Source organism: Sphaeramia orbicularis, chromosome 1 (genome assembly GCF_902148855.1).
Source record: "Sphaeramia orbicularis chromosome 1, fSphaOr1.1, whole genome shotgun sequence".
NCBI lineage: Eukaryota > Metazoa > Chordata > Actinopteri > Kurtiformes > Apogonidae > Sphaeramia > Sphaeramia orbicularis.
The window spans coordinates 57,236,955-57,253,221 of NC_043957.1; the positions used below are offsets into that span (position 1 = coordinate 57,236,955).

General features: G+C 37.8%; 1 protein-coding gene across 4 annotated transcripts in view; it reads right to left on the bottom strand.

Annotated features, from left to right (window-relative positions):
• The window catches only part of rptor (regulatory associated protein of MTOR, complex 1), a 435,324-nt gene that overhangs the window by 16,983 nt on the left and 402,074 nt on the right, over positions 1 to 16,267 (bottom strand). For all 4 annotated transcript variants that reach the window (XM_030142949.1, XM_030142930.1, XM_030142940.1 and 1 more), the window contains one exon: positions 8,419 to 8,546. In XM_030142949.1, coding sequence (XP_029998809.1) covers positions 8,419 to 8,546 — 128 coding nt within the window. The remainder of the gene's footprint in view (positions 1 to 8,418; positions 8,547 to 16,267) is intronic.

Genomic DNA, 16,267 nt, shown 5'->3' on the forward strand with positions numbered 1-16,267 from the left:
GTAAAAAAAAATTGACCAAGATAAATCATTTCCAAACTTTTTCCACCATTAATGTCACCTATAACCTCCACAACTCAATAGGAAAACAAACTGAAATCTTTTAGGGAGGGGAAGTAAAAATAAACAACTGAGATCATGTGGTTGCACAAGTGTTCACACCCTCTTATAACTGGGGGTAGGGAGGGGAATAGATAAGAATTTAACGATTCTGATTCCATTATTGATTTTGCTTATCAATCCGATTCCTTTTTGATTGTCTTATTGATTCTCATTGAGGGAATAAAAGAGTTTGCATTAACTGTCTTTTATATTTTCATCTCTGCACAGAAAATATAACATATACAGTACGTACAAATAATAAGAACAGGTGATGCTGGGCCCGGTTTTGGGGGGGGGTGCAGTGAAAGTGAAACTAAAGACTCTTTACTAATTCCTCAATTGCCGCATGTCCACTACATGGAACCAGTTCGACTCGGCTCGGCTCCCGTTGTTGTGCATCTCATTTCCTTTCCCCTACTTTCGGAAACTTGTATTTGAGGGGGTACGATGTTTGTTGCCTACACCGGAACCGGAACTGGGCCTGGTGTTCATTCTGCCGCAAATACATGAAAATATTTACATTTACGAAGAGAAAAATTTGGATTTGTCATTATTTAAATGTTACTATGAGAGTATTTGACTGGTCCTGCCCACTTGAGATTGAATTGTTCTGAATGTGGAACCTGAACTAAAATGAGTTCCACAGCCTTGACTGTGAAATTTTTGCACTTTGCAAATTCATCCCATGGGACGGATTAGAACCTTTGGCGGGATGCATTTGGCCCCCGGGCCGCATGTTTGAGACCCCTGTTTTATACTAAATACTAGTGATGTAGAACATCTGACACATCTGGGCTGTGGGGTATGGGAGTAAGACCAAACCTGATCCTGTGCAGAAAAGTACCCAAACCTGGCTACAGTTTTTAAAAACACATTTTAAATCTAAATGTGTGAAAATGTGTTATGGTCACAGCAAACCCAGGTTGAATGTTTTGTCCATAATTCCAAAGGTATATTTGGTGTAAACACAACGCTGCTCATCACCAAAAGAACGGCAGAGCTACAGTGAAGCATGGTGGAGGCACCATCATGCTTTGGGCTGTTTTTCTTCAGCTGGAACTGGAGACTTAGACAAAGTGGAGGGAGTTATCAACAGTGCAAATACCAGTCGGTGTTGGACCAGAACCTTCAGGCTTCTGCCAGAAAGATGAAGATGAAGACGAACTTCATCTTGAAGAACAAGAATAGTTATAGAATCAGTACAGTCTTGCTCTGAGCTGTTTGAAAACGCCACAGTAACCTCATGTATTTCTCTACTGATGAAGCTCGTCTCCCAGTTAACTCATGGGCGCCAGTGCTGATAAGCTCAGGGTCACTTCTGCTCACTGAAGAAGATGTTGTGGCTACAGAAGCTCGGACCTCGCATTCCAATAGATCCACGTCTAAAACAACAGTCATGACACTTTGCGTAGCACATCCCAGAAACAAGACCTGTTGGCAAGTCGTGTCAGCAGCTGAGGTCCAATCAGAAGATGGAGTCAGATGACGTAGCAAAGTCCAACCCATTGTTCGGGGTGGAGTCACCCATGAAGATAACTGTCAAACCACACCCAGAATTTGGGGCTTTTTGCAACTTGAGTTCCTGTGTGAGCCCCTGTCCAGAAAGACCAGCGCTGGCTTTTATACTTCACATGTGATCAGAATAAATTCTTAAACTCAGATCAAGCACATCCTGAACTCGTCTTTGGAGCTCCCAATCAACAAACACGAATTAGCCTTACAGTTTTTTAGCCCGACAGTGATCCAAAGCCCCCACATCCAAACCAACCAGAGAACGGTTTCACCAGAAGAACATGAAGGTTTTGGAATGACCCACCAGAGTCCAGACCTGAGTCTGATCAGACTTGTGTGGGCTGATCTGAAGCGGGCTGTGGTCAGGAGATGACCTCACAGTCTGACAGGTCTGGAGCATTTTTAGAAAGAAGAGTGGACAAATATGGACACATGAAGATGTGCCCCGCTGACAGACTCCTCCCCAAAAAGACTGAGTGCACTAATAAAAGCCAAAGGTGACGCAACAAAGTATTAGTTTAAGGGTGTGAATATTTATGCAACCAGGTTATCGTACGTTTTGTATTTTTTTTAATTTTTCCCCTTAAAAGGTTTCAGTTTGTTTTTCATTTGACTTGTACAGGTTATAGGTCTCATTAATGGTGGAAAAAGTGTTGAAATGATTTATCTTGGTCTAATTATTTTATATCAAAAAAACCTGGCATTTGAACAGGGGTGTGTAGACTTTTTAGATCCACTGTGTGTGTGTGTGCATTATCTAATTTTTCTTTATTTTAATTAAATTCTACTTGTTTTATGTGTAGACATAAACTCCTGTCCTTGATTGGAGTATGAGAATTATTATTCCTTTTTTTTTTTTTCTCCTTCCTTCTGTCCAGCCGTGGACAGACTTTGTTTTGACAAACTCAGTGACTGTTTAGATAGTTCTGTCTCTGCTCTTAAGTTTCAGTTCTTGTCTTTAAAAAGGTTCAAGTGAAAATGTCCAAACTTGTCTGTAAATGAGATTTGTAAATGAGTAAAAACATTTGTGTACATTAACCGTTTGATGCATGAATTATGATATTTTTTTCTTGAGTGTTTTTGTTCTTCTTTAGGCATGAAAAAAACTGAGATTGAATTCCTTTTATTTAATAAACCTATTTTTCACGGAGTTACAAAAATGTCCACTCATTTGGACACCATGTGTCTCATTTTTGAAGCAATGGTACATGTATTTAAAACACAATATCAGAAAGTGTGAAAACTATGAAACAAAAGCATTTTTGATGCAGGTAATCTGATGTTTTCTCACCTTTTATCATATTCTAATACTGTTCTTACTCACTTCATGGAGATAATATTAGCCTTTTCATGAATGAATTCTGAGAACTTTAGTTGATATTTTTTTTTGAGAGATTTTTTTTCCTCTTTAGGCATGAAAAAAACAATGCAACAGAAATTTTTTTATGAGCCTATTTTTCATGGAGTTACAAAAATGTCCACTCAGCTGGACACCTTGCATTTAATTTTTGAAGCAAAGAAACATGTATTTAAAAGCCACCATCAGAAAGTGATATACTATGTGAAAACTCTGAGATAAAAACATTTTTAATGCCACCAATGCTGTTTTCTCACATTTTAACATGCTCTAATACTAGTTGGTACACAATTCATGGAGATAATATGCAAAAAAAAAAAAAAAAAAAAAAACTTTTTGATTAAGAAATCTGTTAATTGCAGTCTAATAACAATTAACAACTGATTTACACTAAACATGTTACTGCAGATCAGGTTTTTATCTAGAACAGCAAAGTTACAGTAATTGTATGAATGTCAGTGTATGGGATGATGCATAAGCGTCCACTGTGTTGGCTGATATGGAACTAAAACAACAAAACCCATGAATATACAAGAGAACAGCTGGAGAAGAACTGTCCACTGGAGTGACCACTATGAATGAAAGGGTTAAAAAAAACCTTCGTTTTTAGAAAACTGTTAATTACAGTCTAATAACAACTAGCATTTGAATTACACTCAGTCATGTTACTGCAGATCAGGCTTATCAAGAACATAAAGTTACAGTAATGGTATGAGTGTCAGTGTATTATGGGATGGTGCATAAGCGTCCACTGTGTCATCTGATATGGAACTAAAACAACAAAACCCATGAATACACAAGAGAACAGCTGGAGAATACCTGTCCACTATAGTGACCAGGGTTAAACCAGGGGTGTCAAACTCCTTTTAGTTCAGGGGCCACATACAGCCTAATATGATCTAAAGTGGGCCGGATCAGTAAAATAATATAAATTATAGGATAAAAACTGATAAATAATGTCAATTCTGAAGTTTTCTCAATGTTTTTAAGTGAAAAAAGTCCAATTCTGTAATGAAAATGTTTACATCTACGAACCGTACTTGAACACAACACGAACAAATATGAACAACCTGAAAATTACTTTTAAAAATAAGTGCAATTTTAATAATATTGTGCCTAGTTTGTCATTTATACATCACAATTTACAGATCACAGTAGATCTACACATAAACAAAACATTTAATAACAGGTAGAGTACTTTGTAAAATTGGACATACTACTCTTAAGACATTTCAGACATTCAGCATTTCCTACTGCATCCTTGCAGACTAGAACTCCATCTGCAAATGGACGTCCATCAGTCCTGGTGCATCTATAGCCTGTCCGTCCATGGGAGTGGATCTCTCCTTCACTGTGGTTCTCCCCGAGGTTTCTCCCTTTTCCCACTGGGTTTTGAGTTTTTCCTTGCCGAGAAGGAGGGTCTAAGGACGGGGGATGCCCTGGACACTACTCATTTTCTTGCTGTTTATTTGACTGTTGTTTACTCCAACTGACTCTGTAAAGCCCTTTGAGATAACCTTGTTGTGATATTGGGCTATACAAATAAAGTTGAATTGAATTGAATTCAGGATGTTCATATTTGTTCAGGTTATTCACATTTTTTTTTTTTTTTTAATAAAAGTCTAGTCTGTAAATGTAAACATTTTTGTGTAATTTTACTTTTTTTTTTTAAACTAAAACCAAGAGAAAAAATTGCAGTTTTCATTATTTACATGTTATTATGAGAGTATTTTACTAGTCTGACCCACTTGAATTGACCTAAAATGATTTTAACATCCTTGATAGTTAATTTCTTCAGTGTCATTTCTGCATTTCACAAATTCCTCCTTCGGGCCGGAGTGGAACCTTTGGCGGGCTGGTTTTGGCCCCCGGGCCGCATGTTTGACACCTGTGGGTTAAACATTCTAGTCCCTCTTGTCGTCTTTCTGCTCTAACATGTAATGCAGTGCAGTGACCACTGGGTGGCACTGTAAGATTATGCCTGAGACAGCAACGAGTACTTCCTGAAGTGGCTGAGACTGCAAGAGAAAACAAAAACCTTTAAACCATTCTTTTTACAACTGTTCCTGCATTATCCTCAATCCATAACACACTCTTAAATATCTAATTCTGTACATTACTGAAGACTGGACAGACAGGAAGTTCCAAATATTATTTGTTTCTGAGCATAGCTAAGTGCAAAAAAGGCAAACCAGTAACAATTACCACCTATTCTACTTTGCAAAATAAAAACCCTTGCAGAATATTTGGCCCTGGCCTGTATGCGCCTGTCTACTGGTCCTGGATCCACCTCAAAGATGGAGCTCTGCCTGAGGGAACCTATTAAATTAGCAAAGCTGAAAGATTAATGTGGTACTTCATGGTTTAACTGCTTTGTTTTTCCCCTTTGGGACTGAAATTAAAATAATGTTTAACCAACTGGGGGGGATCTGTGCCACCAGGGTACATTAAAAGAGGTGCCCCCCCCCAGGAGGGTAGATTTATAGCACGCCATATATAATAAATCGAGATTAGAGGAGTGAATAATGAAAGAGTGTAAGAGTTAATGCCTTAAGAAAGTGCTGTGTGTGTTCTCCGATTCATTTAAATGATGGTGAGATGGTTAAAAAAAAAGAACTGAAATTAAGCAGGAGGTCAATGAGTAACAGAATCTTTTTTGTAATGAGGCGCTGATGTGGTCAAAGGTTGGACAAAAGGTTGGAGGAGTTAGGCAACATCCACATGAACACTTTATTTTTAAGAGCGTACTTTAGCACAGTTACTGAAACTGCTTTAAAGCCTCAAGAATAAGTTCAGATCATTCTAATACCTCTGAAACACCGATAGAAACATGAGGAACTGGGGTGGTAATGCTGCTGGCTACAAACAAAATGACTCAAATAACAGCCGTAATAAGCAGTCAGAAATGATGACAGAAAATAGGTTTTAACTGCACTGTGACTGCATGAGAGGAAGAAGAAATATTTAAATACTGCACTTCAGATAGTTTTACTTTGAGTATTTACTTTTCTGACATTTTCCTTTTACTCCCTACATTTTAACAAAATATCTGTACTTTAAACTCCTTACATTTTCTAAAAAGACTAATTTCTAAAAAAGAATCTTAATGTATTTCAGAAGCAGGAAATAGCAAACGTGTTTGTGTTTTGCATCACTGAACCTTTTATCACGACTGATTTCTACCGACATGGATAAAAAAAATAACACTTAGAAAAGTGAGGCTATAGAGCACTGTGTTCCACCCTTCACAGCATCATAAAACATGTAACAGGTAGGGATGGGAATCAATAAGAATATAACGATTCCGATTCCATTAGCGATTTTGCTTATCGATCCGATTCCTTATCGATTCTCTTATCGATTCTCATTGGGTGAGGAGATAAAAGTACAAATGGATGTGTTTGCATTAACTGTCTTTTATATTTCCATCTGCACAGAAAATAGAACATATACAATATGTACAAATAATAAGGACAGATGATGCTGGGCCCGGTTGGGGGGGGGGGGGGGGGGCAGTGAAAGTGAAACTAAAGACTCTTTACTAATTCCTCTATCGCTGCATTTCTACTAAAAACCAGTTCAACTCGACTTGGCTCGTCTCCCGTTGTTGTGCACCTCATTTCCTTTCCCCTACCTTTGGAAACTTGTATTTGAGGGGATACGACGTTTGTTACCCGCACCGGAACCAGAACTGGGCCCAGATGATGGCCCGGTGTTCACTCTGCCGCTACATTTACAAGCACCGCAAAGTAGTGAATCAAATGAATCACATGCTGTGGACAAATGTTGGAACATATAGGAGGGGTTCCATCCTTTAGAACAGGGGTGTCAAACTAATTTTAATTCAGGGGCCACATTCAGCTAAATTAGATCTGCAGTGGGCCGAACCAGTAAAATAATAACAGAATAATATATAAATAATGTCAACTCCAAACTTTCCTCTATGTTTTAGAGTGAAAAAAGTAAATTTACATTATGAAAAGGTTTACATCTACAAATTATCTTTTCAAAAGATGTGAATAACATGAACAAACTGAAAAAATAAATGTAATTTTAACAATATTCTGCCTCAGTTTATCATTTACACATGTACATTCTAACTTATTGATTGATTGATTGATTGATTTCGAACATGAATGTCAAACAGAAGAAAATAAATAAAAAAAACACTTAAACATAAGACATATAATACCTATTCAAAAAGGAGATCACAGTGGATCTACAACCACACAGAACATTTAGTAACAGGCAGAATCTTGTTAAAATTGTACTTCCTTCTCTTAAGACATTTCAGGTTGTTCGTATTTGTTCAGGTTATTCACATTTTTTGCAAAATTATACTTTGTTTTAGTGTAAATACATGAAAATATTTACATTTACTAATACAAAAATTGGGATTTGTCATTATTTCTATATTACTATGATAGTATTTGACTGGTCCTGCCCACTTCAGATTGAATTGTTCTGAATGTGGAACCTGAACTAAAAGGATTGTTAATATCTTCAGTGTAATTTTTGCATTTCACAAATTCATCCCAAGGACCAGACTGGACCCTTGGGCGGGCCAGATTTGGCCCCCGGGCCGCATGTTTGACACCTGTGCTTTAGAAGAAATGGAAGTTTTGCCAGTGTTCCAGTGGACCTGGTGTGGTCTGTTTAGACCGTTTCTGCCTCAACGCCATGTTGGCTACGTTCTGACCGAAACAATGCGCCGTACGCGTGACGTCATCAGGAATGTGCACAGAAGGTGGAATCGACAAGCAGAATCGTTAAGCGGGCAGGCAAACGATTCCAAGGAATCGAGCTACTGGGATCTGATTCTCAAATAGAACCGGTTCTCGATTCCCATCTCTAGTAACACGACACAACAAGTTAAAACAAGAAGACTTGTCAATTTAATTAGAGTCTGAAACAGGGGGAACTAAGACTGACAAGGATGATGCGAAGTTCAGCAGCTTATACAGAAACAAAAAAGAAATAGATTTTACTTTTACTCTATTGGTGCATTTCAGCGCTTCTGATTTCATTTGTTTACTCGAGTAAAGAAGTTGACTCACTACATCTACTTTTGTATTTCGTCGACAGTATCTGTGCTGCCACATGTTGCTGTTAACAGAGACTACAAGAGTAACCTGTAATTTAATATTTATGTTGAATTAAGAACTGGTGGTTGAGGGTGATGTGTTTTCTTTTGGAAGTAGTTACATAAAAGAGACTCAGCGAAAACAACATAGTGACCGATAACACATAAGCCAACAGAGAATGTGAGAGTCTGTATCATTATTTCTAAAAGCCTGTGTTACACATCTTAACACAACTCCAACGTGTCTGTTTTCAGGAGGTTTAAAGGTAAGAGAAGTGTGGATTCGAGGTGTAAATGTAGCAAAAGTATGTGTTTTACTGCACAAATGCATTAGTGTGGATGTGGCTTCTGACAGTGTGTGTTTTACCATTCGTTTGGACCCATCCTCCTGTCAAAGACACGAACAGAACCGTCACCGAGACCGGCCACGATGAGGGAGCGCTGGGAGTCACAGGACAGGCTGGTCACACAGCTGTCGGCACCAGTAGGGATGTCCTGGTCCAAACACACACAAAAGCACATTAATCTGCTTCTGAAAACAAAGGCGAGACTGTCTGACAAGGCTCATTTCACATGAAACCACCTTAGAAATAATCAATCATGAGTTGTGTTGACTGTTGGCTCATTCACTTGGACCTGGCATCAATATGTGCCTGCAGGTGAGACTGCACCATTTGTCCTTGTATTAAGGTTCATCCATCAAAACAGTGATTAGCACTTGGAGAAGCATTAGATTTGTAAAAACAAGTCAATGAGAAACAACGAACAACACTAAAGCTACTGGCACGGCCACAGACGAACACTTAGAAACAGAAACAGCTCAACACAGCTGTTCATCATACGCAGTATATGGACGTACCAACTGCCCCCCCCCCCCAAATATCAGAAATATCAGAATAACATGTTTTTCTGCCTTTATTCTTTGTTCCTGTTTAACCCTTTCATGCATGAATTCTGAGAACCTTAGTCAAGATTTTTTTCTTGTGTGTTTTCATTCCTCCTCATCACAATGTGATGGAGTTTTTTTTTCTATAGTTACAAAAATATCCATGCATTTAATTTTTCAAGTAAAGAAACGTGTTTAAAACTCAATATCAGAAAGTGATATGAAAACAATGAAATACAAACATTTTTAATGCTGCTAATCTGATGTCTGCTCATATTTTAACATATTCTAATGTTAGTAATTACTCACTTCATGGAGATAATATGCAAAAAAAAAACCTTTTTGTCTAACAAATAACAATTGATTTACATTAAAACATGTCACTGCAGATCAGGTTTACAAAGAACAGCAAAGTTACAGTAATGGTCTGAACTAGTGTCCACTGTGTTGGCTGATATGGAACTAAAACAACAGAACCCATTAGTATTCAAGAGAACAGCTGGAGAACAACTGTCCACTGTGGTGACTTATGCATGAAAGGGTTAAGATCTGCTATTGTTCTTACCATCGCTGGGATGTGCTGCCCTTTACCATTAGTGCTATTGTAGTTTTTTGGTTTTTTTCTTACCATTGTTGATATGTAATTATTGCTGTTCTTTACCACTTGTGCTATTGTAGTTTTTTGTTTTTACCATTGTTGGTATGTAATCATTATAATGTAAGTTGACTGTTACAGCTTAGGAACGCACTTTGTTTCTATTTTTCACTCCCATTGTGGTTCTGCAATGTAAATACTGTCAAATGACTTCATTCTAATTTGGTTTAGGCCTATTTTGCTCATTGTTCTGGCTTGAAGTCAAAAGACAGGAGTGAGTATTTAAAATGTTATTATGTTCAGTTATTTGATGATGAAAATGGGGGTGGGATTAAATAAGTTTTTCTTCAACCCTAAATTTACAGATGAGTGGAAATATCGATCCTGTGACGATCCCATATTAACACTTGGTGAATTGTCTGAACATTCTAAACAGCAGACAAAACACATCTGATCCTACATGGACACCCTGTAACAGGGCTGTCAAACTCATTTTGGTTCAGTTCCATATTCAGCCCAATTTGATCTCAAGTGGGCCAGACCAGTAAAATAATGACTTCATAACCTATAAATAATGACAAATCCAAGTTCTTCTTTTCGTTTTAGTACAAACCCCCCCCCCCCAATTAAATTATGAAAATATTTACATTTTACAAAAAAGATGTGAATAACCTGAAAAAACTGAAATTTCATTTGAAAAATTGGTGCAATTTTAACAATATTCTGCCTCGACTTATTATTTATACATGTACATTTATACACAGTGTTCCATAAACATTTGGTAACAGGCAGAATATTGTTAAAATTTTGGAGTTTGGAACAAAAATTTGAATAATTTCTACAATATTCCATCTCTTATTATTATGAACACAACTCCAGATCCCAGTGGATCCATAAATGCACCAAACATTTAGGAACAGGCAAAATATTGTTAAAATTGCACATTTCGGGTTGTTCATCTTTGTTTTTATTGATGCATTTATTTGTATTTTATTGTGAAAGAATAGTTTTGTAAATGTTAAATTTTTCACAGTGTAATGTTATTTTTTTCACTTAAATTTTTTCCACATAATTTTTCACAAAGAAAATTTGTAGTTGTCATTATTTATGGGTTATTGTGTTGGTGTTTTTACTGGAGATCACATTGGTCTGTGTGTGGAACCTGAACCAAAAGGATTTGGACAACCTGGACTGTTCAGGTTCATTTTTGCACTTTCATCCCGCGGGCCGGAATGGAACCTTTGGTGGGGGGGCCAGATTTGGCCCCCGGGCCGCATGTTTGACACCTGTGACCTATAACAACTGAGACTAGAATGACGGTTGTGTGACTTGATTAATCAGTCAATATAAAGGCAGTGATGCTGCTGCTGGTGTAGCCTGTTGACGACCTGCAAGTTCTGAAAACCAACAAATAAACTGTACCATCAGTCATAACAGCTGATTAGCATCATCTGATTGATAAAGAAGATGACCTCTATACTCCTCCCTGAACCCCCCCTGTTTTAAACTGTTATTATAAAATGGTGTTGCTTTGAAACTTAGAAGTAGCTGTAATGTAATACTGTTGAAATAGATGCTTTGCAGATACAGCTCTTTCCTCCTGATTAGGATGAAAGGTTTTCTTTTTTTTTTTTTTTTTCTTTGAACATTCTGCTTTTGCAGATACAAGCTTCATAAATTTCATTCAGACTGTTTCACTGATCTGCAGCTACTCAGGAATATATCTAAGAAACTTTGTGTATGTTTGAAGTCCTTGAGCTTCAGGACTGCAGTCTCATGAGTTTTTCTGTGTTTGAGTGAGAGACTGAAAAAGCGGATGAGTGACCACGCAGCCAAGTTTGGTTTTCACAAAGTTTACAGGGAGATTTTCCTGTTTTACTGAAAGCTTACCATTGAGAATACTTGTAATATCTGATTCAAATAAATAAACAATAAGCTTGATATGAATGATCCACTATGCTTTTGTTTTTTTTAAATGAGTGAATCTCAAACCTGCTGAAAATGCAACAGACATGATTTCCTTCCAGTTGTAGTACATGAAATCTTGTCAGTGTTCTCTAACATAAACAACATTTGACTCATATGATGCAGTGACTGACACCTGGCATATTCCTGAAAAAATAGCACCAGAATGCTCTACTTCCACTGTTTATTACATTTACGTACAGTTACTGTATGCTGATGACACTGTGGTATATACTCATAGTAAAACTATGGAAGAGGTCACTCAAAAATTAACACAGGAAATTGAGAAAGTTTCAGATTGGCTGAGGAACTCTTGTCTAACTTTGAATGTTGATAAAACTGTGTCAATGTTTTTCACAAACTGCAACAAACCCAAGAATTTTTCTCATATCTTGATAGAAGGACAAAAAATGAAGAATGTAACGGAGTTTAAATATTTAGGGTGTTACACTTGACCCAAATCTAAGCTTTAAAAATCACATTAAAAAGATGACAAATACAATCAAATTTAACTGTGCTAATTTCAGATCTATCAGAAACTCACTGTCCACTGAAGTGTCAAACATGGATCTAAATGTAGTGATGGTTCCACATGTTCTTTAGTGTATGACCAGTTGGTCGCAGGCTTGTAAATCTGCCCTAAAGCTTCTACAGTCATTGGATAAATATTCTCTCAAGATTCATGACAAGAAAAGACCAGCGTTCCATCACTGCCCAATCTGTCCAAATATAAGATCTTCAGCTTTGAAAATGTAATCATGAATACAAATGTGTGTCTGTTGTTTAAGGTTATCCATAATTCCGCTGCTCCTCCTTAAAAAGGTTTATATCTTTGAGTTCTGGTGAAAAATCTCGAACTACACGATCAACAGCACGCGGCGAGTGCAGGATTCCGAGATGCAAAACAGCATTTGCAAATTCAGCGTTCTCATGTGTGGCCATGTGACAGAGGAACACATGACCAACAGAACTACTAACAATTACAAACTATCACACGTTCTCCTGCATGGTGAAAAAACAAATACTGCCAAACCAAACCTGTAGCTACAATGTAATGTGATGTAAACATGCTTAGAGTGTGTGTGACGGACTACAGTGGGACGAATAAGAGTGAATGGTTGGATGGGAATGAACTTTTTATATAGAGGGTATGCACATATGTCACTTCCCCCCCAGGCCACGCCCCTCTCAGTCAGACTGAGTGTCTTAAACCAACCTGCTCAACATGACGGAGTATAGCAGTAAACACAGCCAGAGCAAAGGAACATGGGAAATCTGAAATTAAATGAAGGACAGTTGGACTGGACATGGATCTGTACGAGCTACCAAAGAACAAGTGGTCCATGAACACTGACATGTGGACACAAATGGAGGATCCAGACCTGATCCAGGGGGGAGGGGATCAGTGCTATTTGGACCTGAAACAAATATACATGGTTTCATCAGGACTGACAACCAGGGTCCAAAACTAGGGCCCAGAACCAGCTGATCCAAAGGCTCCAAAACTAGGGCCCAGAACCAGCTGATCCAAAGGCTCCAAAACTAGGGCCCAGAACCAGCTGATCCAAAGGCTCCAAAACTAGGACCAGAACCAGCTGATCCAAAGGGTCCAAAACTAGGGCCCAGAACCAGCTGATCCAAAGGCTCCAAAACTAGGGCCCGGAACCAGCTGATCCAAAGGCTCCAAAACTAGGACCAGAACCAGCTGATCCAAAGGGTCCAAAACTAGGGCCCAGAACCAGCTGATCCAAAGGCTCCAAAACTAGGGCCCAGAACCAGCTGATCCAAAGGCTCCAAAACTAGGGCCCAGAACCAGCTGATCCAAAGGGTCCAAAACTAGGGCCCAGAACCAGCTGATCCAAAGGGTCCAAAACTAGGGCCCAGAACCAGCTGATCCAAAGGCTCCAAAACTAGGACCAGAACCAGCTGATCCAAAGGCTCCAAAACTAGGGCCCGGAACCAGCTGATCCAAAGGTCATTTCCAGTCCAGCGTGGACTGACCCCAGTGAATATATGCATGATCTACTGGGACTGAGCAGATTTACTGAGTCTAGTTCAGATCCAGTCCTTTATCCAACACAGATACTACTGCTGTGGACCAGCAGGGCACCACTGCATTCTGGGAAATTAGGAGATTTTTCCACCTGTTTTTAAATTATGACATTATTCTTGTAATATTATGGCTTTATTGTCGGAATATGACGACTTTAATCTCATAAACGAATGATATTTTTGTTAAATTATGAGTTTTTTTTTTATAACTATTACTTTATTCTCATAACATTGTGATTCTTTTTGTATTCGACTTTATTCTCATAAAATTACGGGTTTTATATCCATATTTTATGACTTTATTCTCGTAGTGACAAGTATCTTTATTTTCTCATGTGGCTGTAATACTCCGTCGTAGCTTTATTCTCCAGTTCCCCTGTATTTGAAAAACTAGGTTAGCCTCAGTTTCAGTTAGTTTACTAATCATGTAGGAGCACAAGGTTCACAATCACAAAATGAAGACAAAAACCAGGAAAGATCTGATCATGAAACCAAGAGCTGCACTAAGAAGGAACGTTAGCCAAAACAATAGGTCTTTTATGGTCTGATTTGACCCAAAAATTCAGCATAAATGAATGTTAGCTGACACCAAACAGGATCCACAGATCTAGGTTTGGTTTCCTGGATTTGTGGATCCATCTACTTCTGTTTTCTTTGTCTTTCGGTGTCTGTAAAACGATAGCTCCCACTGCTTTAAGAACCTGAAAATACAATCGATCGCACAACAGCTCTGCCCCATTTTTTATTAAATATTGTTCTTCAGTTTAGACAGGATTGAAGCCAACGCTGTCACTCATCTCCCTCTTTCTGCCACTCAGTGGGCAGAACCGCGGTGACTTTTGCCAGCGTTGACGTCACGTGCATACCCTCTATAGATGGAGTTATAGAAGTGCATTTTTTTTTACTACTTTTTGGATGTTTTAACTTTTATTCATGTCTGTTTTTTAATGCTAATATCAGCCTGAATAGGGACTACAGGTGGAAATTAGCGCTAGTGCAACAACCTGGCACACCACATCTGTCCTGTTCAAGGTTAATGTATATTGTGCATTGTCCCTGTCTAAATAAATAAATAAAATAAAAATGAAACATGGAACACAGCCTACAGTGGAACCTTCTGTTAACACAGTGCAGCCTAGTTTATTCACTCCATCCACAGTTACATAAATACACTGACTGTGCAATTTCTTTTTTTTTTTTTTGCAGATTTTCAAAAGGTCATCTAAAGTTTGTTTGACATTTAATGGGAATCTTAATAGGTTAACTGGTCACTCTAAACTGCCCACAGGTGTGGATGTGAGAGTGAATAGTTGTCTGTATATGTCAGCTGTGCAATGAAGTGGAAGCATGTCTACTGTAAGGTACAGCCTTCAGCTCCTCTGTGAAAGGGCCGCCGCTGCTACACAGTTAAGTTATATCAGGGGTGGACAATTAATGTTCTTATGGGGCTACATGAGAAACTTTGACAGTTATTACGGGCTGGATCAATTCACTTACAGCTCTGCTCGATATATACAGTATCTCTACAAAAACAGTAAATGAAACAGTATAATGATACAATGAAGATATGGAGCACAGAATACAACTATTTCATGAATATTCCCAAAAACATTTTCGAAAATGTGCAAAACTAACTCCATGTTAACTTCACATGAAAACCATGAATGCAGCTTTGTTTGTTTGCACATCTCAGTTCCTTTTCCAAGTCCATGTCTTGTTAAAATCTCTGCATTCTTAATCAATCTTTCTTTCTTTTTTCGGCGTTAGCTGACATCTTAACGGGCTGAAACTGACCAACAAACCAATATGTTTTATTATAACCATAAGCTTTGTGCTGAGTACGGAAAGTACGTGCAAAGACAAACGCTAATTTGGCAGATCCTACAAAATAAAAGCTGTGCCGTTGTATTGGTTGCATCTATTACCATGATTTGATTTGATTTGATTTATTTCTTTATTTTGAACATGCAAAGAACCAAAATAAAACAAAACTAAATAAACAAAATAAAACATTTAAATGGACAGAATCTATCTTCAAGCACATACAAGTCTGAATTTTGCATGGTCGAAAAGGAGCAGGAAGACGTACAAAACTGATTTAATCCAACCCCTCAGTGCTTTTACACATTTATCACTAACTTGATACAAGAATCACACAATACTATTTCCCTAATTTTGGCATCAAACCACAACAAACACATTATGCAGTAACTGAATTACACACAACAGCATGTTCATGTCAGTACAGTCATACAAACAGACTCAACAATTCAAATATTTTCTTCAATAATTCCAGCAGATTTATTAATACAACACCATCCATAAACAAACAGGCCTCACTGTCATTATTAAATACTGGACCTCTCATGAATAATTTTTTTCTATCTTTTTTTAAACTGAATTATGTTTGATATTTGTTTTATCTCCACACACAATTTGTTCCACAGTTTTACTCCACAGACGGTGATACAGAAACTTTTTAATGTAGCGCGTACTTTATGAATCTTTAAATTTAACTTTCCCCTTAAATCATAGACTCCCTCTCTTTCACAAAACATTTCCTGAATATTATCTGGCAGTAATTTATTCTTTGCTTTATACATTATTTGAATAGTTTTGAATTCCACAAGGTCAATGAGTTTAAAGTTTTAGACTGGAAAAATAGTGGATTTGTGTGTTCATGAAAACCAACACTGTGAACGATTCTTATTGCTCTTT